Below are 27,677 nucleotides of genomic sequence, written 5' to 3'. Positions count from 1 at the left end.
TTAAGATCAGAGGAGAACTGGCCCTCCCAGCTGAGTCTGGTTCCTTATTGATACTTAACTCGTACTGCGTAGCAGGACGCTATGGGCAAACTCCTTTTTCTCAGATGACTGAAGCTTTACAATAATGCAGTGAATACTGCACGGCCATTCGTACGTACAAAGCGAGTCAGGCTTCTACAGCCTCTACCTCCTCGTACACAAAAAGGATGGTGGGCTCCGCCCCATCCTCAATCTCCGACATCTGAACCACGCCCTTATGAAACGGCGCTTCAGAATGATTTACACCGAAACAGATCCTCTCACAAATATGCCCAGTGGACTGGCTCTTCTCCCTGGATCTGAAAGACGCATACTTCTTCATCCATGATAGCTCCACATCACAGACGATTCTTGAGATTCGCATATGAAGGTGTTGCATACCAATACATGGTCCTTCCATTCGGTCTGTCTCTAGCTCCTCGCACTTTCACGAAGTGTATGGACGCGGCTTTATCCCCTCTCAGGCAGATAGGAATCCACATTCTGAACTACCTTGACGAATGGCTTGTTTTAGCACAGTAAGAGGACGAGCTAAAGTCCCACAGGTCCCTCCTCCTCAGCCTTCTAGAATGCCTGGGGCTCAGGATCAACCTTGCCAAGAGCACTCTGTCCCCCAGCCAAGGAATATCGTACCTGGGGGCAGTCTTCGATTTGAGCTGTATGATGGCCAGAATTGCGCCACACCATGCCCTGGCTATTCGGCAGCTTGGGGCCTCTTTTATACCGGGAGCGTCATGCCCCCTTAAGGCGTTTCAGAAGATGCTTGGTCTCATGGCCTCTGCATCTCAAGTACTGCGTTCTTCGAATGTGCCTGCTGCAGTACTGGCTGAAACCTAGAGTTCCGCCACACCCTTGGCGTCTCGGACGCCTACGCGTCTCGGTGGATCAAGTCTGTGTAACCGCTCTAGACCCATGGAAGGAAATCCTCTTTGGTTTTGAGCCCTGGTCACCACATGCAGACGAAAGGTGATCACAACAGACGTCTGGTCGATTCAGGAAAAGGGACTGCACATCAACTACCTGGAAATGCAGGCAGTATGGCTGGCCCTTCGCTACTTCCTGCCGGTTTTACGGGACCGCCACGTCTTAGTCCGATCGGACAGCATGACAGTGGTGTCCTACATAAATCACGAGGGAGGCCTCTCATCAAGAGGCCTTTTTACCCTTGTACCCCTTGGAATGGGCCCAATGCAATCTGCGCTCACTGAGGGCAACTCACGTGCCGGGCAGACTGAACCAGGGAGCAGATATGCTATCTCAGAGCAACGTCCATTCAGAGGAATAAACGTTCCACCCCAGGTAGGTTCAGAAAATCTGTGAAGTCTTCGGCAAGGCAGAAGTCAACCTTTTTGCAACTTATTTTTTGAAGGACAGGGACGCCTTGGCCCACAACTGGCCCAACGACTCCTCTATCCCTCCCCCCGATCGCTCTTATACCACAGACGATCAGGAGAATCATAGAACAGGCGCACTCAGTGCTGTTCGTCGCCCCACTCTGGAAGAACCAGCCTTGGGTTGCGGAACTGTCTCAGCTGCTCGTAGCAGCCCCTTGTTCTATTCCCCTGAGACGGGACCTCCTCTCTCAGGCATGCAACACTATTTGGCACCTCCAGCCAGAGCTGTCGGCTCTGCACCTTTGGCCTCTCGATGGGAGCCTACGGTCCTCCCCGAGAGTGTCATGAACACGATATCAAAGGCTAGAGCTCCGTCTACAATACGACTATATACCTTTAAGTGGTCTGTCTTTTATCGCCTGATGTACAACTCGCGGCGCAGACCCAGAATCCTGTGATATATCACTAATTCTGTCCCTACTGCAAGAGCTGTTGGATAAGGGCCGCTCCCCTTCCACACTCAAGGTTTATGTGGCAGCAATCGCAGCTTCCCATGCCCCCATAGCGAGTCAAGGAGTGGGAACGACTTGATCATTCGTTTCTTAAAGGGTTCCAGGCGGCTACGCCCTCCTCGCCCCCTCACCATTCCCATATCTACCCACGGTGTTGAGAGCTCTGAAGGGTTCTTCCGTCGAGCCTCTGCAGTCAGTGGACCTCTGTCACCTAATGCTTAAAACAGCTCTGCTTCTAGCATTAGCATCGGTAAAACGTGTGGGCGATCTGTAGGCTCTCTCTCCAAGTCCTCAAACCAAGACATGGTTACTTATCTAAGGTGCTCTATACTCCGTTTAGAGCACAGGTAGTGACACTTTCTGCGCTCCCCTCCTCTGAGCAGGACCCGGAGCTGAATCTGCTCTTTCCAGTCAAAGAGCTAAAAATTTAGATTGAACGTACCTTCTCTTCAGGCGGTCGGAACAGCTTTTTGTCTGCTTCGGTTACCGCACCAGAGGGTCCCGGTCACGAAAATTAGACTATTTAAATGGATAGTTAAGGCTATCGACGTCAATGCCCCATGGGAGTTAGGGCCCATTCTACTAGAGGTGTCGCCTCTTCCTGGGGATGGTCTAGCGGAGTCTCCATTGCGGATATTTGTGCGGCGGCCTGCTGGACTTCGCCTTTCACACTTACCAGATTCTACAGTGTGGACCTTCCGGCCATCGAAGTTTTCCCATAGCGTCTTGCTATGCAGTACTTGTTCCCGCATCTGAAGGGAAACGAGGTTACATTAGTAACCGGGTACGTTTCGTAAAAACTATTTTCTCCATTTATTTATCATTGAAGTGTTTGTCACAGGAGTCTCTGTTCCTCGCCACTGTGCCATGTTGGGTTGCTCACCGAGAGCTTGCTGATATTAGATTAGCATAAATTTCATGAACATTGCTATTAGAATGGTCTTACTCTTCCAATATGTATTCTACTCCTTTCTGTTTTTCTTTCTTCCTTATAAAGCTGCTTTAAAACAATGCAACATTGTATAAAGCCCCAAATAAATAAAACTGTATTGAACTGAATAATGTCAGGGTGGTGGACACTCAGGAGTCAGATGCAGAGTTCAAATGCAAAGAGTCACACAAGTAACAATGGGGAGAAAGAAAAAAGACTTTCTGTGAAAAAAATATATTTGACAAGAGCCAAACAGGGTCTGTAATTTTGTTATGGAGATAAAGGTAAGGATTGGGGGTTTACTGTAATTTTTACATCACGCCATGACTTTGCATATTCAATTTTTTTGTTATTTGTTATATGTTATCTAATAGAGCGGTCGGACTCTGAAGCATAGGTGATGTCAGACTTAACAAACGGACTACACATGATATGGTTATAAAGATGAAGCTAAATTGTTTTGTTAAAGCAGCAATCTGTAATGTTTGCCTCTCCATTGTCATCTTCCTTTGAAACATAACATTGCAGGATATTTACATACTTTACATACTCATATTGTGTGTTAATGTAAAACTGACAAAGTCCACAAAATCTGACCCAACAGCCTAGCATTCTTACAAATCTTACCATAGTGAATCAGGGTAGGGTTATAAAACAGATTTGAATACTGAACATTTATGGATGTGCTTAATAACTTTTTATTACTTTTGTATGACTATTATATTAATGAAATATAAAACTTTTCTGACGTTGATTAAAGTTAATATGATATTCAACCCAAAATCTTTAAAGGGATAGTTCACCCAAAAATTTAATTTGTTCATTTCAAACCTGACTTTCTTCTGCAGAACACAAAAGAAGATATTTTGAAGGATGTTGGTAACCAAACAATTTCGGGATTGTTAGGTTACCAACATTTTTCAAAATATATTTTGTGTTCTGCCAAAGAAAGTCATAGAGATGTGAAATTAAAAGAAAGTGAGTAAGTGATGACATTATTTTCATTTTGGGGTGAAATATCACTTTAAATATTCTTGTGTGGAGCTGAAATGTATACATCACAATGATGCAATCAGCTTTGTGATTATATCAATGATTCTATATGAGCTGACAGGGAAAAAAATAAGGTCCTCCCTGCAAAATCTCTATAAAACACAGCACAGGTAGCTTGGAGGTTTTTTGCACATCACCTCTTCCCAGTGGACAACATCGCTCCTGGGCTAATTGTACCATCATGTCAAACTTAACAGAGAACACTTTTAGCAACACTGTTTCGTATAATGTCAAGCTATTGATTGTGCAGGTTCTGGTTGGAATACTTCTGTATGTGAATGGACTGATGATCTTCACCTTCCTGAAGAAAGAAGTCTTCTGGGTTGAGACGCGTTACATTCTGTTTGCTCAGACACTTTTTGTTGACTCTACTAATATGCTGTTAACTGATTTAACCATGGTGGGGAGTTTTCATCAATATCCTGTTCACATACTTCCTTGTTGTATCTTCTGTACACTTATGTCTTTACTAAGTATTTGTACTCCTGTGACTCTTGCAGCGATGTGTTTGGAGCGTTATGTGGCTATTTGTATGCCTCTAAGACACTCCAGCATTTCTACACCCAAGAACACATTTATTGGTCTTCTTGTCATATGGACTGTCAGTTTTGTAATACCACTGTTCGTTCTAACTGTGTTTCTTGTTTATGCCTCCCCTTTTGGTCTGGGTGTATATGTTGTGTGCAGTCTGGAGGTGATGTTACGAGTAAAATGGCTGGCAGACACGAGGGCCGCGAGTCTACAAATATTATTCATCATTTTATTTGGTCTTGTTGTTTCCACATACATTAAGATTATGCTTGCAGCTCGTTCGGCCTCCTCCGATAAAAAGAGCTCAACTAAAAAGAGTCTCAAAACCGTAATTCTCCACGGCATTCAGCTTTTTCTTTGTATGCTGCAGCTTTTAATGCCTTATATAGAAATGCCTCTCTGGAATGTAGATGTTGTGGTGTTTCTGAATGTAAAATACTCAAATTTCGTTCTGTTTATGATCTCACCTCGATGTCTGAGTCCATTAATTTATGGATTAAGAGACAAAAAGTTCTGTCAGGCTCTGAAACATTATGCATTTTGTGGCATTTCTTTGGGTGATAAAAATAATAAAATCGGACATATAAAGACAATCCCTCTAGAGATGTAGATTTCTGCAAACAAGAAAGAGTTGACATATTGTTACTGCAATATAAACATATTAATGTTGAACACATCGTGTCATATTATAAACATTTGTTGTACGTCGCTTCAAAACAGTTACATTTTGTACATTTACAGTATATATTATCCTTTAAATTACAAATACGTATTGTGTATTTGTGGTTTTCTTTTAAAAAAATCTATGTAACTTATTCAATGTAGTTTTTTTCCATTTTAATATAGTTTAATATTTTGGTGTATGTATTAAAATCACTAGTAGAGTTATATTGACTATGTAATTGAGTGTGAATTTCATTGAGGAAACTCAAGTCAATGTAATAGTTTATTGAGATGTAAAGACATTTGATGTAAAGATGTAAAATTACAATTGTAATGTCTCTCTGTCTGCTGGAGACATAAAAGCTACTTTTCATTATTTTACAGATAAATAAACTTCACATTGATGAATTATACTGAACAAAATGAAAATATCAATGTTAAAGTGAAAATTCTGTCATCATTTACATTGAAAAACAATTTGTGCAAAGCTGGCAGCCTTAACGTTTCATACCTTGACCACCTTCTTCCATATAGATACATTTTCTGTTCTAATCTCAACAGGTCTGGTGCAAACTACTGAGTAGGCACCAATCAGAGGGCGCATTTTTATAATGTCACTATATAGACTTGTATTAAATTTAAGTACAGTAATAAAACTAAAAGGAATGTTGATGCAAAATATGAAGTCATTTTCTTTAACCCTGTCAAATACAAATTACACAATCGATTTTATATTTGAAATACATTACGTATTTGAAATACATGTAGCATAAATACTTCCCTGACAATAATGTGCACATGATAGTTTGAAAGTTGAAATTTGAAGAAATTCTGTGGGGTATTGTAGTAACAACCTTGATCAACATTTGTATGCATGTGAATTTATATCCATGATTCTTCATGCATGTCTATAGGTGTCAGGATAAACTAATTTGTTTGGTTGTTAATCTATTCATAATTGCCACCATAAAAGAAAACTGTGAAAACAAAAAAAAGTCTAAAATTAAGTAAAGAAAACTTGTTTGTTTAATAGTGTTCCCCTATTCTACACTTCTTAAATACATTATTACTGTATATCAGGCTAAATTACTGTAAAATGTATGCAAAATTTCAATAAAATTATCACATTTCCACTGAAACTGCTGAATTTCTTTGTGCATTAACAATTATGAAGCATCTGTGAATATAACACAAGGCCCATCCAATCAAAAGAGCTATAAAAACACCAAACAAACAGCTGAGAGCTTTGAGAATTTGTGCAGATCACATCTTCCCAGTTAAAGTATTTTTTCAGTGCTTCATTTAACGGTCATGCCAAACTTAATAGTAAACAACAGCAACACTGTGATGTATTAACAACTATTGATTGTGCAGGTTCTTGTGGGAATACTTCTGTATGTAAATCAACTGATGATCTTCACCTTTCTAAAGAAAGACATGTAACTTCTACATGTAATTCCTGGTTGTATCTTCTGCAGGGTTTTGACTTTGCTCAGTTTGTGTACTCCTGTGACTCTTGCAGCGATGTGTTTGGAACATTATGTGGCTACTTGTATGCCTCTAAGACACTCCTGCATTTCTACACCCAAGAACACATTTATTGGTCTTCTTGTCATATGGTTAGTTTTGTAATACCACTATATACTCTTAAAGTGTTTCTTGCTTGTGCCTCACCTGCACTCAGCAGTCGTGTGTTGTGTGGAGTTGATGTTACGGGTAAACTGCTTACAGACACGAGGGGTGTGATGCAGCAGATATTAGTTGTGCTGTTGTTTGTAGAAGAACAGCCCAACCAGACTCCTCCAATGACAAGGAGTCAACTAATAAGAGTCTCAAAACTGTAATTCTCTAAAGCATTCAGCTTTATCTGTGTATAGTGCAGCATGTTACCCCATATAGAAATGCATTTGTTGAAAATAAATTTCATCCTTTTTTCAGAATGTGAGATACTCAATTTACGTTCGCTTTATCATCTTACCTGTGTCCCTTAATTTATGGAGTAAGAGACAAAAAGTTCTATTAGTCTCTGAAATATTATGTATTGTGTCAAGTGTGAAGTGTAATTTCATCAAACATTTGTGATATATTACTGATACATAGGCCTAAGAACATCATTACTTATTTTTAAAAGATTCCAAATTTCATTTGGGTAAAAACATATTAATAAATGTTTAAATTCACATTAAGATTAATTCATGCTGTGGAAGTATAGTTCATGTTAAATAATGTATTGACCAATGATGCAGCATTGTAACTTTCTCCCAATAGAGGTCACTGTCTCCCATCTAACGACTAGGACTCTGCAACATCATCTGTTATTAATTTAATTAACAGCAACAACCAGTTAATATAGGTTAGGAAGTAGGTTTAACAGACATTCAAAATGCAATTTAAATGAAAAATGTGAAATCATTATCAATGCAAAACAACACATGTTGATTTTCATGTGCTCCTTCTCCAAGAATGAGAGGAGCTGTGACATGTGAAACTAAATCTACAGTATACTGTATGCATGCTGAAGATCACCAACTTAAAAATCATGAGTTCTTTCCAAATAGCCCAAACATACAATTATTTAGCAAGTTCAGAAGTTCAGCAAAGCAGTTTATAATGTAACTCTGGTTTAATAGAGTAACATATTTAATTTGTATTAATTGGTTAAAACAAGACTTTAGCACGAAAACTTACATAAGAAACAGGAAGTAGATTACTGCGCAAAACATAAAGGTAAAAGTTTTGAGTTTGACATGCATTTAATTTAGTTGCTTAAGACATTCGCTTGATAAACGACACAGAATTGAAGTCAGATGTTATAGGCCTATTGTCAGTTCCCTTTCTGTCATTCTCTCGACATTCTCTCGTCTTCTGTGTCGAACCGACAGATGGGGTTCGCCCTTGAGAACCTATCAACTTCGACTAGTTTAGAAAAGGCCAATGAAATTGACGAATGAAATTTGCATGCCGGACTCTGCCCCCAGATATCTGGATATAAAGGGAGACGGCGTGCTGCATTCATTCACGTTTAGTTCTTTGGAGCCTTCACACATAATCGACTGCGAGACTCTGCGCCAAATTACTGCTGGATTCTTACAACTTGATGCAGTGGACTGTCCCTACCTGCGGCAACTTCCACTGGGCGTCTTGGCAGTTCCAGATGTGTTCGAGATTTTCTCAAAAAAAGCAAATTTCTCCGTCAGGCACTGGGTAAGACCGAACCAGGTGAGACCACCATCCCGTCAGCAGCCGCAGCGGAAGCAGAAGTGGCCCTCATGGGAAGACCCCAGGGAGATCGAGAGTACCTTCCTGCCCTGTCCCAACAGCCCACTTCAAGGAGATTACTCTCTCTCTGGGTCTTTTTCACAGCCGCTATCACCCTCTTCATGACGGTGTTCGGCAACCCGCAATGTCGAGAATACTCAGCAGCCTTCAGCACTCTCAAATCGATGAGCTGCATCGCCAATCTCCTCCCCGGGGGCCTCTTACCATCCTCGGTAAGAGGCAGGGATGCTCCCATACTTTGGGCCGAGGTCACCAAACTGCTGGCGAACAAATCGTTCCAGCCCATCCCTCTAGCCGAGATGTTCAGCACTGGAACATGGCCCAGGCCCTAGCCTGAGTGATGGTCTCAACCACCACAGGTGGTCGGCCACTCAGGAGCTCCTTGTCCCGTCCAAGGGCCAGACATGGAGGTTCCAGAGGTCTGGCCTGGGATGCCACAACGTGCCCTTCCCCTGAGTAAGCAGGTCCTTCATCAGGGAATCGGACAGGGGGGAGTTGTCGACGTAAGAAGCAACTAGTAGCACTTGATGCTCCTCTTCCCTGACCTTGCATAGGGTCTGTGCAATGAGGCTCACGGGGGGAAGGCGTACTTCCGCTTGCCCCGCGGCCAGCTGTGCGCTAGAGCATCCGTGCCGAAAGGGGCCTCGGACAGGGACTACCATAGCGGGCAATGGGTGGGGTCCAGGGAGGCGAACAGGTCTAAGATAAGCCAAGTCGTTGAGATAGTTTAGTACCCGCACACCTCTCTCACTGAGGGGAGTGAGGGCGCCTTCCACGATCTTCGTAAAGACTCATTGGGAAAGGGACAGACCAAAAGGGACCTGTTGCCCTTAAAACACCAAAAACTGGCCTGAGATAAGAGTTGCTAACACCCAGCTGAGTGTGGAACCTCTGGTGAGAGCTCTGACTGAACTACAGAAGACACTAGATGAGAAGCAAACCCTATTAGAGGTCTTTAAAATTGCATGGAAAGAGAGTCCAAACTGATACAAAAAGGCACTAAAAGCAGCAAAAGCCGAGCACCTCCGTAACCTCATAGAAAATAACAAAAACAATCCAAGGTTTTTATTTGGTACAACTGCTAAATTAACAAACAAACAGACTTCACCTGACTTGGCTATTCCGCCGCACCTTGGTAGCAATGAATTCATGAATTTTTTTGCAGAGAAAATTAAAAAATACGAGAAAGAATAGCTAAACCAAACCTCCAAGTGTGTCTGAAGAATTACTATAGACCATCACCCAAAAAGAAAAGCTACAGTGTTTTTCTCCTGTAAATTAGGAAGATTTAATTAAACTTATTGTAACATTTCAAACCGACAACATGTTTATTAGACCCCATTCCGACTACCTTATTAAAAGAGCTACTACCTTTTGCAAGTTTGCCCATTTGTAACATTATTAACTCGTCAATTAATCTAGGACATGTCCCAGGACCCTTTAAGCTGGCTGTCATTAAGCCTCATCAAAAAAAAACCTTTGACTCCAATGAACTTGGAAGCTATAGACCGATTTCAAATCTCCCGTACTTGTCTAAAATACTATAAAAAGTATTGTCCACTCAGTTTTGTACTTTTCTCCAAAATATGACATACACGAAAAGTTTCAGTCTGGCTTCAGACTGCATCATAGCACTGAAACTGCGCTCGTTAGAATTACAAATGACCTTCTTATTGCGTCAGATAAAGGTAACATCTCACTCTTAGTCCTGCTTGACCTTAGTGCTGCTTTCGATACTGAGGACCATAAAATACTATTAGGTTGTTTAAACAATTATACCGGTATTCAGTGCCAGGCACTGGTTCAGATCTTACTCAACAGACAGATATCAATATGTCCATTTAAATGGGAAAACGTCAAATCTCAGGCAAGTAAATTATGGATTACCTCAGAGATCGGTTTTAGGACCCCTGCTTTTCTCCATATACATGCTGCCCCTTGGCAACATTATTAGAAAACATGGAATTAGCTTTCACTGTTATGCAGATGATACTCAGCTATATCTCATCAAGACCAGATGATTCCTTAAAACTATCCAAACTGGCAGAGTGCATCGAGGACATAAAACATTGGATGACTAGTAATTTCCTTCTTTTAAACTCTAGCAAAATGGAAATATTACTTATAGCACCAAAAACACGTAAACAGAACATCTCTGATTACAGCATGCAAATTGAAGGCTGCACTGTTACTCCAACTAATACAGTTAAAGATCTAGGCATTATATTCGATGGCAACCTGTCATTCAAAAATCACATTTCAAATATCACAAAAACAGCCTTCTTCCACCTTAAAAATGTTGCCAAATTACGAAATATTTAATGTGTTGCTCATGCAGAAAAGCTTATTCATGCATTTGTCACCTCAAGACTTGACTATTGTAATGCTCTACTTAGTGGTTGTCCTGCATCATCAATAAACAAACTACAGTTAGTTCAGAATGCAGCTGCCAGAGTTCTTACCAGGTCAAGAAAATAATATCACGTAACCCCAGTTTTATCATCGCTTCACTGGCTACCCATTAAGTATCGTATCGATTTTAAAATTCTTTTAATTACTTACAAAGCTTTAAATGGTTTAGCCCCTACTTACTGAGCTTTTATCACATTACAAGCCATCACGCTCTCCACAATATCAAAACTCAGGACTTTTGATAACTAACTTTAGGATAACTATCATTATCTGTATATTCTTTGTCACGATCCTGCTCTCTTGATCAGGTTTTTCTAGTCTTGTGTTTGGATCGAGGCAGTACCCACGTGTTTAGTGTGGAGAGAGACATGGCATTGTTTGTTTTGGCGTACTATGCACTCTCTCCAGTCTCGTCTTTGTTCCCTCCCTATCGTTTACACATTATTGATTGTTAATGATTTGATGCCCCACACCTGTTCCCCTCTTGATTTGATCCCTTATTAAATGCCCTGGTGTTTTCTGTCTTGTGCGGTTTGTTTTACCAAATACCTCTATGAATGAGGCTACGTCATTTTTTGTCTTGATACCTTTTTCCTGTTTAAAGTTGAGTAAATTAGAAGTATGAATATATGTTAAATGAATGAATGCTTTTGGATGCTGGAATTAAAGTTAAATAAATGTTAAGTTTGTGGGGGTTTTGTTGTTCTGTAACATATACATTTGCAGAAAACGTTCAATCTTGTTTTTTGTCAGTCTAATAATTCAGTAACAATTTCACATTGTGATATCCGTAGTTTTTTTTATTACATATTAATTACATACATACAGTAATGCATGCTGTTTTTTAAAGTAGTGACATTTATTTTGTGTATTGGGAAAAGGATTGTATATACACAATAATAGCAGTATTATTTAGCTGTTGTTGTGAAGTGTTTCCAGATTGTGCTATTAAAAAAAATGTTAACTTAAAGGCCATTTAAGTAATTGTTCTCTATAAGCACAAATACACAGTACAGAAGCACGGTTCTACTGTACATAGGCTACAACAGTTAATTTAAAAACACATTTCTCCATCCAGATATGAGACTTTTCAATATATAGTAATCATCACCTTTTCACAGTAGCTTGAAATTGGCAGCTAATAAATTCTACATTAAAGTGGGCGCTCTGCTGGACAGGTGAGGGTGGTGCTAAGCAGCATGTATCCTATTACTGACAGGAATAATGAATCTTCAGACATGTTTGGCTCTACAAAGCCCTCACACTGTCAGGATAGGCCCCATGACCCATAAAACAACGGGTTCATTCTTTGCTCTGCTGTTGACCTCATTGTCTCTTTGTGGAGTGAAAATCCAGAGTTGCATTCTGCTCAATGGTCTGGTGTTAGACATCTGCCGGTGTGTAGCATCTCTGTGATGGAGGTCAGTGAATGAGAAGCTTCTGCCAGGAGATCACTGGATGCCAGAGAGGTAAACATGGTGAGTCATGTGCACTCATTTTTAAACATTTGATAGTGTCATATGTTTTGACAATTTGCTTTAAATTGTCACTCAATTTCTAAAGACCCTAAATTTAGAGCATGCGCAGCTACATAACCTGTTTGTGTTTTTAAATAACATTTGCAAAGAAATAGGCATAATTTATTCCTTCATGTAGCTTACTGGCTTCAGTTTATTGTATAATGCAATAAATATCTGTTTTTAGCTTTACAGCATAGCCAAATGTTATGGCTAAAAGGATATTAATATAGCTCTTCACACTAATTATTTGACTTATTTTGTAATTTACTTAGTTTTGTTTTAATAAGAGAAAAATTGGCAAAAGGAAAGTTCAACAAAAAGGTGCTTTGTACACTAGTTTATGGGAAGATATTTGTCTTGAAAATCTGATGGAAGAAGATTAAGGATCAACAAAATGAAGAGTTACCGTATGTAAACCACCGTATGTAAGCTGTCGGCAGCAAAGTAATACAAACTTTCTAACACTTTAAGTGTCCTTTTTTAGCCTTAAGAGTGTAATTGTAGCTCAGTAGTTGACAGCACACTATGTTATCCAGATTATATTTACACAAAGCCATATGATGACAATTGTTTTTTGTTCTGAATAATAGGCTATAAATTTGCTCTGTGTGACATAGGAAGAGAAAAACAGATGAGATTTAGTATCATTGATCATAATTAAATAGATGTGATACTGGGATTTGATGGTGTGACTGGTTATATTTCAGAATCTCAGGGATTTGATGGTGTGACTGGTTATATTTCAGAATCTCAGGGATTTGATGGTGTGTCTGGTTATATTTCAGAATCTCAGTAGAGATGGTGTGGCAGTGATTGAGAATCCAGTAGCGGTTAGACAATCTTTTCATGCACAGCAGCTGCAGGTGGATTATGCAGGTCAGAATAATCCCACCTGGAGCAGAGAATTTCGGTTTCTCCAGACAGGCAAGTCTAAAACTAACACACATTTGATCAGACATCCTTCAACAGCACAATGCGAGGGCCAAATGTAAAAATATAAATTTTAGTTTTCTTTTTGTGTCCATTTTTGAATGATCGCCGGCTAAAAATGAATATAAACTCCAAACTTTTCCAGTTAGCAATGCTTTACCTAAAAGATTCTCATTATGTCTTGAACTTATATTTGTGTCACTATTGTTTCATTCAGTGTCTGGCAAACTATTGCGAGTATTAGCAGCTCTGTGTGTACTCTGTCTGCTGGGAGGAGTTGTGGTTGGTGTTTGGTTCATAGGTAATATTCTGAATTTAATATCCCAAAAAATGATGCATTGTCGACACATGAAGAAATAAGAAGAAAAAATTGTGTTTGAAATATTTTCCAGTGAATGTTTAATGGTTTTGTCTAGTGAAAGTTCTCCTAAGACCCAACCCAGATCAGAGCCCTGCAAGCTTAGGAGACACCAAAGATACCTCCTTCTGCAATTTAACAGAGGACATCTCTGTGACAGACCACAGGAAAGGTATCTGCTCCTGGTGTCCAATGTTGTGTGTTGCACTTTAATTCAGTCTCTATGATAAAAGACACAGCAGGTAAATATAGCACAGTGGACATTCATCCTATAACACATACTGTAACAATCGTGTAAACAAGAGAAGCAAACTAAAGCAATGATAGCAAAAGGAAAAAATAATAATACAGAAATTTACCCCAGTTCTTATGGCTAAACTCAAAGTGTTTGAATAATATAACAGGTGTTGAAAATGGTATTAAAGGGATTCTTCACACAAAAATGATTTACTCGCCTTCGAATTGTTCCAAATCTGTAATTTCTTTCTGATGAACGCAGGGAGAGATATTTGGAAGAATGCTTCTAACCAAAGATATTGCCCCCCATTGACTACCATAGTAGGAAAAATGACTTTGTCTTTTTTTGTTCTGATGAACACAAAATACATTTTGAAGAATGTAGGAAATCAAACAGTTATGTGGCACTTTTGAATACCATTGTATTTTTTTCTACTATGATAGTCAATGGGGGGCAAAATCTGTCTGTTTATAAGCATTCTTCCAAATATCTTTCTCTGTGTTCATCACAACAAAGACATTTATATGAATTTGGAAGGTGAGTAAATTATGACATTTTCATTTTGGGTGAAGTATCCCTTTAAATACAAGATGACTCAAAATTAGAATTCTTTAGACTTCTGGATCTTTGGATTTAGGCTACAACTATAATTCAACGCATGAACAAATTTGAAGCATATCTTATAAAATAATGGCAACATTATATTGCATTGCAACAATCATCTTCAATGGGTTATGTTGAAGGGATTTTTATTGAATAGGGCTCAGTGTTTTACAGGATCAGTGGTGAGAACTCTCTTCTGGAGATCCAGCTGGAGAAGCTTCAGACGTGGCTGCCCGTGTGTTTCGAGAGGTGGAACTCATCTCTGGGAACGCTCGTGTGTCGACAGCTAGGCTATCTGAGGTGAGCATGCTGACAGCTGAATCACACACATACACTTACAGCTCTCAGCACCTTTTACTTCAGCACCAGCTGGGGCTGTTTTCTGTAGGTCAAACATTCACAGAATGACTGCACTGTTGAAATGTACTTTGAAGTCACATTTTATAATTGAAAATATGACGTGTGCAGCACACAAGCATTAAGATAAATTAAAAGAATGAAAATTCTGTCATCGTTATAAGGTGCTGTGTTTAATTCTTCGAAGGATCTGTTGACAGAAATGCAATATAATATACATGCTTTCAGAGGTGCTTAAAGACCTTACATAATGAAGCGTTATGTTTTTATTTCCTTAGAATGAGCTATTTCTATCCCATTACATGGAATTCACCATGTTGTCTACAGTAGCCCTAAACGGACAAACTGCTGCACAGAGGATGTTTCACATATACGTTATCTCCTTCAGCAAATAAGCAAAACACTTCGATATCTTAGTTCTGTGTCAAGCATCGTAGTGCTTGAAAAAGGAGGGGGAGGGAGGGGGGGACTGAGTGATTATAGTAGTTGAAATTCGCAACCTCACCACTAGATCCCGCTAAATTTCAAACACTGGACCTTTAATTGCCTCTTGTCATATTAGAGGTTCCATTCCACGCGATCCCATTTTTCAACCTTTAGTTAGTGTGTAATGTTGTTGTTAGAGCAAGAATCAATACATGCAAAATGATAAAGCTCAAAGTTCGGTGACAAGCAAGATATTGTCTTTAACAGAATTCGCTTTTCAATGACTAAAGAGAACGGCTGGAATCGGACTACAGCCCTCTACTTCTTTTAGTACGCCAAAAAATGGGTGAGGCTTTCCTTAGAGAAGAGGAAGAGCCACTGGAGTAGTGTTTGGTTATCAGAGATCGTAAACATTTGAATGAGCTACCTGCTAAGCTACATCACAGTCCTACAGCTGGTAATAAGAATTCAGGTACACACATTTACATTTAGTCATTTGGCAGACGCTTTGCGACTTACAGTGCACTTATTACAGGGACAATCCCCCTGCAGCAACATGGAGTAAAGTGTCTTGCTCAAGGACACACTGGTGGTGGATGCTGGGATCGAACCAGCAAATTTTGGTTACCAGTTCAGTGGTTTAACCCACTAGACCACCACTAGACCACACACATTCTTAGATAACCAACGGTCAAATAACAGCTTGGCAGGACTTTAGCACTGGCTGTGAAAGCTGTTCTTTATAATACACTGATATTGTATGTGCGCTGCGCACAGCTCTAAAACACTTCGATTAAACGTCCCTTGAAGTCCTGCTTGCAAATCTCTCCTGGTCAATCTGCTCTTTTTAATATCCAACTCGAGTACAGGATACAAGGGAAAAACTAACGCTTCTGTTATTAGTGTTCTTAAGTCTCAAGTCTGCTTTATTGTCAATTCTTCCACATGTACAGTACATACATACAGAGAATTGAAATTGCGTTACTCTCAGACCCTTGGTGCATACAATTTACATTAAACACTGACAGTAGACGTTGAAATACAGATAAATACGGTTTACCCATATGTACATCCAAACTATACAGATATACAAATAAGGACATTGTAGAACAAATAACTAAATAAAAAAAAGAGATAAAGTGACAATAGGCACATGGCAGATAAAGTGCAAACCAGTTAAATAAAACAAAACTGTGCATATGCGAGTAGTGCAAGAAAAAGAACAGACTTTTTATCAGACTGTCAGAAGAGGTAGATTACAGACAATGCTGGATGAGGTAGAGATCATTGCTGCAGTACTGCACAAAGTGACTGGTGCGGGTCATAGTTGTAAGGGGTGGGGGGGACCTGGGGGGGTCGTACTGTCAAAGTTCAGTGTTGCATGGGGTAAAAGAGGGGAGGGGGGGCAAGAACGGGAGGGAGTTCAGCTTCCTGACAGCCAATTAATTAATATAACCGTTCTGACGCAATTCACAATTTTTTTTTTATTTCTGACAAAGATTGACATTTGCAGAATTCCGTTACACTTAGATCCGGATGTTTTTAACTAATAAAGTGAAGTTGACGCCATTGTTACTGTTTATCGCTAAAAGGCAAAGTTAATCAATACACATGCACTCAGAGGGGGGGAGACCAATCACAACAGCCTGAGAAGCGGAAGCTCGCTGATATGGTATGGGTGGGACATCTTCACACACACACACTCTAAGCAGGGAACCAATCACAACGGAACTGGTCAGCTTTACCAATCAGAGCATTTCGGAAGGAGGGACTTTATACAGACAGGAATAAATCCAGTCATTTTATTAGAAGAGGGACAGCGGTGAACAATAGACTTGAAATATAAAGCGTTTTTTAAACACCCAAAAAGCATAATCAAAGCCTCAGATAAAGCAAAAGACTTGCTCCTTTAAACACTTATAATTTCATAAAATCAATTGACCTCAACAAGAGATATTTTATAGAACCTCTTAGCTACTTTTTTTGATACAATGAAAGTGAAAAGAGCTCTTAAAATCTGGTAAACTAAGTCTATTTGGGTCTACAAATTTTTATAATTATGGATTTTTGCAACCCCAAAATTTTGTTTTGTCGGGGTTGATCCTCTCATTACAGATTATCAAAGCACAAAGGTGTTAACCTGACAGACATTGGACCAAACTACACAGATGGGTTTGTCCAAATTACCTCTGAACACCAAAGCAATTTGGAGAGATTATGGCATTTCAGGTATTTATTTGTGCAAATTTACTGAAATACATGTCAATATAAAATTGACAGAAGTTTAATTTGTTGTTTACATCTACTTCAGGGGAAGCTGTAGTACAGGAAAGGTTATTGCTCTGAAATGTTTTGGTGAGTAATGAAAAAAATATTGGTGACTATATCAAATTATTAACTGTGTGTCTAAAACTAAACTCTGGTTTTTGCTTTATTCAAGAATGTGGCACCAGAGCAAAATTACCCAGGATTATTGGAGGAGTGGAAGCCACATTAGGCAGGTGGCCCTGGCAGGTGAGTCTCTACTACAGTAACCGTCACACCTGTGGAGGATCCATCATCACCAGCCAATGGATAGTTACAGCTGCTCATTGTGTACACAAGTAAGAATCTACATTTTCACTAACTAAGACTTAGTAGTCATACTTGTGTGTCAAAAAACATATCAATGTGGCAATGTAAAAGTCTCAAAGGTCCAGTGTGTAATTTGTTGGGGGATCTGTTGACAGTAATATAATATAATATCAACAATCTCTTCAGAGATGTATAAAGACCTTGCACAATGAAGCGTTATGTTTTTATTAGTGGGTCACCTAAAATATAATTCACCATGTTGTTTTTACAGTAGCCCTAAACGGACAAACTGCCCTAAAGAGCGCATTTTGGAAATACCTTATCTCCTACGGCAAAGAAACAAAAACATGACGACTGCTTAATCCTGCATGTGTCAGACACCGCATGTTCATCTTATTTGCTCTTCTATTGAAGTTACAGGCTACCTCAGGTGTCCAGTTGGGTGGTTTACGCTGGCCTTGTCACCCGCAATTCAGCTAAACTGGCTCAATATCAAGGCCACACTGTGGGGAGGATCATCTACAACAAGAATTACAATCACAGGACTCATGACAATGATATCGCTCTGGTCAAGTTAAAAACGTCTTTGAATTTCTCAGGTGACCGATATTTTCTATTGATCAAATATATTAGGTATGTTTATATACAGTACTGTTAATCATGAATGATATTACCCTTCACCTTTCTTCAGACACCATCAGGCCCGTGTGTTTACCACAGTATGACCATGATTTCCCTGGAGGGACCCAATGCTGGATCTCTGGTTGGGGATACACACAGCCCGACGATGGTACTGTTATTCACCAAATGTAATACATCTTATTTTATTTCATTATATGACCAGATAAAAGATAAAACAAACAAAGTTTTTATAATTTAAATAATTGTATGTAGTTCACATACCAGAGGTCCTCAAAGAAGCAGCCGTACCATTGATCAGCACAAAGAAATGCAACAGCTCTTGTATGTACAATGGTGATATCACCCCTCGGATGCTCTGTGCAGGATACACCGAAGGGAAAGTGGATGCTTGCCAGGTAAGCACTCAAACAACTCAAATGTAGTAAAAATATATGAAATCGTCCAATAAATGTGTACGAGGAAAAAGTGGATGATCTGATGTTTTTAGGGGGACAGTGGAGGTCCTCTGGTTTGCCAGGATGAGAACGTATGGAGGCTGGTTGGTGTTGTTAGCTGGGGAGCAGGCTGTGCTGAGCCAAACCATCCAGGTGTTTACACCAAAGTGGCTCAGTTTTTGGAGTGGATTTATGATATTATAGAGGTTGGTAGTTGAAGAGGTAGATTTCATTCATGACCGTTAAAAACTAATGTCAGCTGATAATTTATCTACAGTTGGCTCGTTCTGCTTGTTTAACACTGAACTGACTTTTACATCTTGTTTTGCTTCCTCTTCCAGAGCTAGTAAAGACTGATGTAATCCAACAAAAAAAGAAGAAATCTCCTGACCTCTTCTTGCTAAAATAGCCTGAATATTTCTTAACTGTGGTATTGTTTAGCTTTATTGCATGTTTATGTTGTTATAAATAGAGAATATATATATTGTTAAATAAATGTTTACCATCAAAATGATTTGTTATTACAGAGACTCCCAAACTTCAAAGGGGTAAGCCCCCCAAAACATAAAAAAAAAAAATTATGTGCACTCCCACATAATAAAATACTGTAGTATTTTCTAGCATAAATACTACAGTATAATAAACTGTAGCTAAAATACTATAGCATTTTAAACATTTCTATGGTAAATGAAAAAGTATACTAAAACAGGTTAATACAACAGAATATTTTAGTATTGTATAGTTATGATACTAAAATTTAATAGCTACTGTAACTATAATCTGGTAAAGATAAAATAGTCATTTATTTATTGGTAATACATTACACTCCATACTATTTACAAATGACAAAGGCTAGTAAACAAAATTCATAACATATGTTTTGTTAAATATTCAAGAATTCTGCCGGTTGCATAAACTGCTTAGTCATCTAATAATGAATTTTGGATTAAAACCGGTTTATTAAGACACATTTTTGTCATAATTTCAGACATTCTTCTTGCATGAATTGTGTTTTTGTTTTATATTGTACCGTGTATTCCTCTTCGTCGTCATTATCTATTCATATCTTATTTATATAACATCTCTAACATTGTAGAAAACTATTTATATTTTTGGAGTATTTGTTCTAAACTATACCATCCCATTTGAGTTATTTTGATCTATTTTTTGGAGATTAGCCATCATAACCCTTGCCATAAAATGACAAAATCCAGCAAAAGATGCGCCTAATATCACTTGAGACCAGACAACACTCTTTGTGATGTCATCATTAGAAGGTCTATGGATTATCGCCTCTGATCTGTGATACAGTCAAGAACTTGGATTACAAAGAGCATTGTATATGACATCATAATATTGAAGTCAACTCTGCATTGACATGTTGCATGTGCCCAACAACACAAATTAATAATTAAATTGAAAGGCCATTGTGTATTTTTTAGTGGCATCTAGTGGTGAGGTTGCGATTTGCAACCAACTGCACTACGGAGGCTGATAGTGCTTTAGATGTCATCATCCCTGCGTTCCATTTCGATGGGCTCATCCATATACACTAAGCCCTCCGAATGGTTTACCCTCCGGAGTGAGAGTTTTGAAGGATTAAAGGAAGTGGGGAACAAACAATTGTTTCTTGAAGTGCCCTTCTGCATCATCACCCATACTGAGGCGGCGTAACCACGCAAAGAATCTGCGCAAAGAATCATGGGAGCCCAAAGTGACCATCAGCTGTAACCTTCGAAATCCTTCATTTTGAAGGGCCCTTTGAAGTGGCCAGTTATTAGCACTTCGGTTTGAAACGACCCTTCAGTATGGCGGCCATGATTGTTGTCACTCCAAAGGGCCCTCCACAGGGCGCTATATCCCAGTTGTAACGCAGAGCATGTTTTCACTTCTTTCCCGAAGGAGATAACGTATTTACGAAATGGGCTCTGAAGTAGGGTTGTCACGGTACCATAAACATGTGCCATGTTCATAATTCAAATCTATACGAAAAACACAAATTTAGATGAAACATATTGTATTTACTATAGTAAACTGTATTATACTTTGCACTAGAATATTTTGTTGTTTTAACTGTAGTAATCGGATAAATTGTAGCAAATACTACTTAAATATTTACTATGGTTAGACTCAAAAACACTAGTGTCTCTGAGATTAAGTAGTTTATTGTAGTAAAACCTAAAGTACACTAGATAATTTTTCACGTGGGAAATAATTCAAATGTGGGACACATTTCATTGATACAGCAGTCTTTATAAAGGGAAATATTAGGCTTAATCTAAATGCAGAACTAAGACGGCGTAAATTTTCCACAGAGTTAGTGAATCATTTAACCAACTCGTTCAAAACACTAATTTGAATCATTATCTTATCCGAGTCATCAAAACACACATTCATTGAAGAGATAACCTCCGAAAAAAGGCAGATGTAAGTGTTCAAATGAATATTAATGCGCATATGCAACATTGCCTACGGTACCACGATACTACCGTTTTCAAAATCGTGATGCTACCGTAGCACCGCAACATCGTGCAAACCTACTCTGAAGAGCGAATTCCATGTGGGGGACATGCGGTGTAGCCAATCTAGATAGAAAAGCTCATTCTAAGATAAGTAAAACATAACGCTTCAATATATCTTTATACACTTTTGAAGACATCGTTTTGTATATTTTATTGCATTTCTGTTAATAGATCCTCCAAAAAATGACACACTGGTCCTTTAAAGGGAAATCGTTTTCTATAAGAAGTCATACCTATGTTCTTTACCCTGAAACAACCTGAAGCAATTACATTGTTGTTAAAGTGCATTGTTGTTAACATTGTTGAAATTAAAGAGATTCTTCAGGGTTTTATATGTTTATTAGTTAAAACTGCTGTTAGTAAGCATATTTATGAAACCACATACAGTTGAAAGAAAAAGTATGTGAACCCTTTGGGCTTACTTGGATTTCTTCATAAATTGGTCATAAAATGCGTTCTGATCTTCATCTAAGTCACAACAATAGAGAAACACAGTCTGCTTAAACTAATACCGCACAAACATTATACGTTTTCATGTTTTTATTGAACACAACATGTAAACATTCATAGTGCAGGGTGGAAAAAGTATGTGAAACCCTAGGCTAATGACTTCTCCAAGAGCTAATTGGAGCCAGGAGTCAGCCAACCTGGGGTCCAATCAATGTGATGAGATTGGATGTGTTGATTAAAGCTGGCCTGTCCAATAAAAAACACACACCAGTTTTGAGTTTGCTGTTCTGAAGAAGCGTTGTCTGATGTGAACCATGCCTCGCACAAAAGAGCTCTCAGAAGATCAAGAATTGTTGACTTACATAAAGCTGGAAAGGGCTACAAAAGTATATCTAAAAGCCTTGATGTCCATGTGTCCACGGTAAGACAGATTGTCTACAAATGGAGAAAGTTCAGCACTGTTGCTACACTCCCTAGGTTTGGTCGTCCTGTAAAGATGACTGCAAGAGCACAGCGCAGAATACTCAATGAGGTGAAGAAGAATCCTAGAGTGTCAGCTAAACACTTAAAGAAATCTCTGGCACATGCTTACATTTTTGTTGACAAATCTACACTAAGGAAAACATTAAACAAGAATGGACTTCATGGGAGGACACCACGGAGGAAGCCACTGCTGTCCAAAAAAAACATTGCAGCACGTTTGAAGTTTGCAAAAGAGCACCTGGATGTTCCACAGCACTACTGGCAAAACATTCTGTGGACAGATGAAACCAAAATTGAGTTGTTTGGAAAGAACACACAACGCTATGTGTGGAGAACAAAAGGCACAGCACACCAACATCAAAACCTCATCCCAACTGGGAAATATGGTGGAGGGGGCATCATGGTTTGGGGCTGCTTTGCTGCCTCGGGCCCTGGACGGATTACTGTCATCGATGGAAAAATGAATTCCAAAGTTTATCAAGACATTTTGCAGGAAAACTTAAGACCATCTGTCCGCCAACTGAAGCTTAACAGAGGATGGACGATGCAACAGGACAACGACCCAAAGCATAGAAGTAAATCAACAACAGAATGGCTTCAACAGAAGAAAATACGCCTTCTGGAGTGGCCCAGTCAGAGTCCTGACCTCAAACCGATTGAGATGCTGTGGCATGACCTCAAGAGAGCGATTCACACCAGACATCCCAAGAATATTGCTGAACTGAAACACTTTTGTAAAGAGGAATGGTCCAAAATTTCTCCTGACCGTTGTGCAGGTCTGATCTGCAACTGTAGGAAACGTTTGGTTGAGGTTATTGCTGCCAAAGGAGGGTCAACCAGTTATTAAACCCAAAGGTTCACATACTTTTTCCACCCTGCACTATGAAAGTTTACATGTTGTGTTCAATAAAAACATGAAAACGTATAATGTTTGTGCGGTATTAGTTTAAGCAGACTGTGTTACTCTATTGTTGTGACTTAGATGAAGATCAGACCACATTTTTATGAAGAAATCCAAGTAAAGCCAAAGGGTTCACATACTTTTTCTTTCAACTGTATGTGACCCTGGATCACAAATCCAGTCTTAAGTATCACGGGAGCATTTTTAGTAAAAGACAAAAATATTGTATGCGTCAAAATCATCGATTTTTTTTTCTTCATGCCAAAAATCATAAGGATATTAAGTAAAGATCCTGTTCCATTAAGATATATGGTAAATTTCCTAACCTAAATATATAAAAACTGCGATCAACAACTTCAAAGGCACGTTTCTCAATATTTCGATTTGTTTTCACTCTCAGATTCCAGAGTTATAACGGTTATATCCCAACAACTCATACATCAATATAAAGCTTATTTATTCAGTTTTCAGATTATGTAAACATCTCAATTTCGAAAAATTGACCCATAAGACTGGTTTTGTTGTCCAGGGTCACATATAATGAACGTGACTACACAGCGGCATCCAGCGGTAGAGAAGAGACATTACACGTGTTGGACTAGTTACTATGGTAACATTTGAGTTTAGTTTGTCGAGAAGCGGGTGAGGAATATACCGCATGTCTGTGTAGTGCTGAATTTGTCAGATTTTACACGAGTTTACTTGAGAATATAAAGCAGCTTATGCTTCATGATAAGTAAAAAAATCCGTTTTGAGAGTTGACCTTCTTGACAGTTTTCGTGTTAGTTTTAAAAGCAGCGGGGCGCGTCATACACCTTTGCAGGAAGGATCTTTTGCAAGGTTTTCATTCAAACCAGCGTTTTGAGTATTGCGGAAAGTTGAACGCATTTAAATATGGAAATGCCAGGCTGTGATAAAGCAGCTTTACAGCAGGTGAATCAGCTTTGGTCGATGTTAGATGACATGTCTGCGAAGAATCCAGAAGAGTACCGGAAGTTCATCGAGCGGCAGCTGCGAGAGGGAGCTGACATGTGTTCAACACCGCAGCCTCACGCCTGCATACGCGCTGATCAACTGGTACTTTATCCTCGTAACATTATCATGCATTTCATAATAAAACTACATTTCTGTTTTATATGATTTCCTTTTTTGTTAGGCTGTATTGTTTTACCTTATGTCTGATGATGATGTTTGTGCTAAAGCTGCTTTACAACAATACAAAACTTGAAAATGCTATAGGAAGTTGATTAAAATAAAACTCATTTAACTTTAATTTCCAAACCGTATACGAATTCCAATACATACTTTTTTATTATTGCTTATTCTAGATGTAGCTATAAATGTGGTTAAAATTTGTTTTTGTCTACAAAACAAAGATAACTTTAGAGATGTAGTCAAGCTTCGAATGATATTACCATATTATGAACCTTTGGGTGGTTACAGGGACCTAAGAAGGGGGTATTATATATTAACATCTGTGGTTGGAAACGAGTGCCAGCCCCCACTTCTCACCGTGATCCAATTCCTTTATGTGGAGGAAGACTGGAAACCATCACTGAGCAGAAAGGTGTTATTCTCCACATAAAAACATTCACATTCAAAACATTTACGAAGTAAAGCCATTTAACAACTCTATACTAGTTTCCTTTTAATCCACAACCAGTTCATAGTCATACTTACCAATGTTTGAACTAATCTTCTTGATTTATCTAATGTATTATTATTAAGCAGCATTGTGTATATGTGGTCTCTTGTCTGTTTTAGAGTACGGTGTGGTGGATGTGGCTTTTAACCCGAAAGTCCTGCAAATAATAGAGAAAGACAAAGAGGAGAGAGAGAAGATCCACATGCTTGTTCTGAACTTCATTCAACAGCAGAACAATCGGAATCTATCTCAGAGCTACAAACTCACTAAAGATAAAATTAAAGGCAGCATTCAGGATATGAAGCAGCGGCTCATGTCACCAAAACAGATCAAATCTTCTGCCAATGAACCACAATCTGAACCAGGTGAGATGCACCAGCTGCAGTAATAGGAAGCTTGGAGTTTTTTGTCTTTTACTCCAGTAAATTTTTCTCAGGGTAGTTTTAGATTAAGTCAATTTTTCGCGGGTGTATCAGCTAGAAATAAGAATTAAGCAGGTCATGTATATATATATATATATCGTATTGACCTTTTGTGACATCATACCCCAACAGCTATCAGTGTTGCCAAAGCTTATGGGTTAAGTTGTCACAATGTAACCATCAATAAATAATGAATGATTACAGTTAAGGTTGTAAATTTCGACTTGCTTCTTTGTTTTTCTTGTTTCTTGATTGTACCTCTCTTATCACAGCTCCATCACTCCTTCAGCAGATTTCCTCACTACGTTTGGCTGAGAGTAAAGAGGACTCCTCCATCCAGCTGAGCATAGAGGGGGAGAAGCCAGAGAGACCAGGTCTTATTGAGGTGATATCCAGCTCAGAGTCGGTCCAGCCTGAGCCAAAGAAGCCCAGACATCATCTCACAGTGTGTACTGACAGCAACGGCTCAGGGAGGAGCCTGAAACTGAACGTAGAGCTTCCTGGTGTGCTGTCGGTCTCACAGTGCCAGCTCAGCATCTCTCAGGTCAGTTTGCCCTGTGCGTAAATCAAGTTCACAAGACTTGTGCGCTAATAGCATCATACAAACAAGACTTCAAGCAGACTTTTATGTAGACCACTTCGGATGATGTAAACAATGCTGGTTCCTGTTTCAGTTTGAACAAAATAGAACCCAAAGAACATATACATTATAACCGAATCAAAACGTATACTAATATACAGTGCCCTCAGCTATTATTGACACCCTTGGTAAATATGAGCAAAAAAGGCTGTTAAAATAAATCTACGTTTTGTGTATTGATCTCTTATTTAAAACATCTACAAAAAATTTGAAGTAGGGAGAATATCACATTGTTAAAAAAAGTTTCTTCCATACATGTTGGCCACAATTATTGGCACCCTTGTATTTAATACACTCCGCAACCTCATTTTTTAAAAAGAACAGTCTGATGAGGTTTGAGAGTCCATTCCTCCATAAAGAATTTCTCCAGATCCTTCAAATGTTGGTGCTCCCTCTTCTTCAGCTCATCCTACTCATTTTCTGTAGGGTTCAGGTCAGGGAACTGGGATGGAAGGATCTTGATGTTGTGTTCAGTGACCCATTTTTGCTGATTTGGATGTTGGTTTTGAACCAGTGCACCTTTTTTATCCCTGTGTGGACCAAACCTATCTTGTGTTATTGCTGCCAAAAAAAACTATTTTTAATTTCATATTGCCATAGACTCAGTACTGTTTGAAGTTCCAGTATGGCAGATTAATATGGTGGAGTTTATTTTTGCCTGAGAGCAGCAGAATATTTGTTTCTTGAACAGTGTTCCAAACAACTTGTGGTGATGGAGGTGCAGTTTTCCTTTATTTTTTTCGGACACTAAAATTCATTTAAAAAAAATATTTGGCCACCCAAAATATTCTCTTTGCTGTGCATTAAGACAATATAGACACACATTCTCTTTCAGGCATATTTGCAACATCTCCAGACCATTAAAACTTCGTAATTATTGTCCTGATGTTGGAAATGGGAATTTAATTGTTTCCACCATTTCCTTTTAAATCCTATCCTCACCAATCTTTTGCTGCACATCAGAACTATATTCTTTGGTTTTATCCATTGTGATTAATGATTAAGTGGGTTTGGGCTTTGTGTTACTTAATATTTTCTCCTGTGCTACAAAATGTCATGACTGGACAACATCACGTTTCTAGTCACCTTGGTGTGCTCAGAAAATTTTAATATTAATGTGAATATACTACGGAGGTATTCTACTCATAAGAATTTCTAGGGGTGCCAATAATTGTGGCCTGGGTGTATTAGGAAAAAAAATGTTTCACAATGTTATATTTCCACACTTCAAATTGTTTTACTTGAATGAAATGTTGGAATTTTGTAGATTTTGAAGATCAAAACGAGAAAAAAATGCAGATTTACTTTTACAGCCTTCTTTGCTTAAATTTACCAAGGGTGCAAATAATAGTGGAGGGTACTGTATATCAGATTTAATGATGTATGTGAGACTTGAAAATTAAATGATAAAAAAGTGCTCCTGGACTTCAAATGGATTTCTATGATACATGAAGAAAATAAGCCATACAGGGGTTTTTGAATGAGTAGAATTAATAATTTTTCAGATTTAATCTGATGTTGGTACATTTTATATTTTAGCTTGTGTAGCCTAATATTATTTTTCACAGTTCAGTAATTGTTTTTATTTTATTTAGGATGATATTCTCCTAGAGGTAGAGGATATTTATTATCTTCACCTTCCATTACCTGAATTGGTCGAGGAGGAGACATGCACCGCAACATTTAATAAGAAAGAACAGACTCTAACTGTTACAGTAATTGTGTTATAAAAATATGTCACATTTATCCAGAGACTAACATTACACCTGCCAGTACAA

At 38.7% G+C, this 27,677-nt stretch overlaps 3 protein-coding genes and 1 pseudogene across 10 annotated transcripts; all 4 read left to right on the top strand.

Moving 5' to 3' along the window:
• Positions 1-3,775: 3,775 nt before the first annotated feature.
• Positions 3,776-6,006, top strand: LOC130429036 (odorant receptor 131-2-like). Its single transcript, XM_056757389.1, has one exon. The coding sequence runs from the start codon at positions 4,051-4,053 to the stop codon at positions 5,008-5,010; it is 960 nt and encodes a 319-aa protein (XP_056613367.1). The 5' UTR covers positions 3,776-4,050; the 3' UTR covers positions 5,011-6,006.
• Positions 6,007-6,428: 422 nt separating this feature from the next.
• On the top strand, positions 6,429-8,674 carry LOC130428156 (odorant receptor 131-2-like; annotated as a pseudogene).
• A 3,425-nt stretch (positions 8,675-12,099) lies between these two features.
• tmprss5 (transmembrane serine protease 5) lies at positions 12,100-19,347 on the top strand. 8 transcript variants are annotated; one of them, XM_056756090.1, is made up of 13 exons: positions 12,100-12,232; positions 13,060-13,198; positions 13,422-13,505; positions 13,621-13,734; positions 14,568-14,703; positions 17,302-17,415; positions 17,498-17,541; positions 17,627-17,789; positions 18,175-18,359; positions 18,452-18,550; positions 18,655-18,797; positions 18,890-19,042; positions 19,178-19,347. In XM_056756090.1, exons 1-13 carry the CDS (start codon positions 12,230-12,232, stop codon positions 19,181-19,183), a joined length of 1,383 nt encoding a protein of 460 aa, XP_056612068.1. In that variant the 5' UTR covers positions 12,100-12,229; the 3' UTR covers positions 19,184-19,347. The 8 variants fall into 8 exon arrangements, 7 of the variants coding, with proteins under 7 accessions (XP_056612068.1, XP_056612070.1, XP_056612071.1 ...); XM_056756092.1 differs by lacking the exon at positions 13,060-13,198 and having other exon boundaries at positions 12,108-12,223; XM_056756093.1 differs by lacking the exon at positions 13,060-13,198 and having other exon boundaries at positions 12,109-12,223; positions 14,578-14,703.
• Positions 19,348-23,801: 4,454 nt separating this feature from the next.
• pih1d2 (PIH1 domain containing 2) lies at positions 23,802-27,629 on the top strand. Its single transcript, XM_056757746.1, has 5 exons — positions 23,802-24,269; positions 24,636-24,759; positions 24,957-25,202; positions 25,532-25,803; positions 27,495-27,629. Exons 1-5 carry the CDS (start codon positions 24,087-24,089, stop codon positions 27,627-27,629), a joined length of 960 nt encoding a protein of 319 aa, XP_056613724.1. The 5' UTR covers positions 23,802-24,086.
• The last annotated feature ends 48 nt before the right edge of the window (positions 27,630-27,677 follow it).

The sequence above is a fragment of the Triplophysa dalaica genome, chromosome 9, assembly GCF_015846415.1.
Source record: "Triplophysa dalaica isolate WHDGS20190420 chromosome 9, ASM1584641v1, whole genome shotgun sequence".
Lineage (NCBI taxonomy): Eukaryota > Metazoa > Chordata > Actinopteri > Cypriniformes > Nemacheilidae > Triplophysa > Triplophysa dalaica.
The sequence above is the reverse complement of the archived record's forward strand: the minus strand, read 5'-3'. Positions and strand labels throughout refer to the sequence as shown.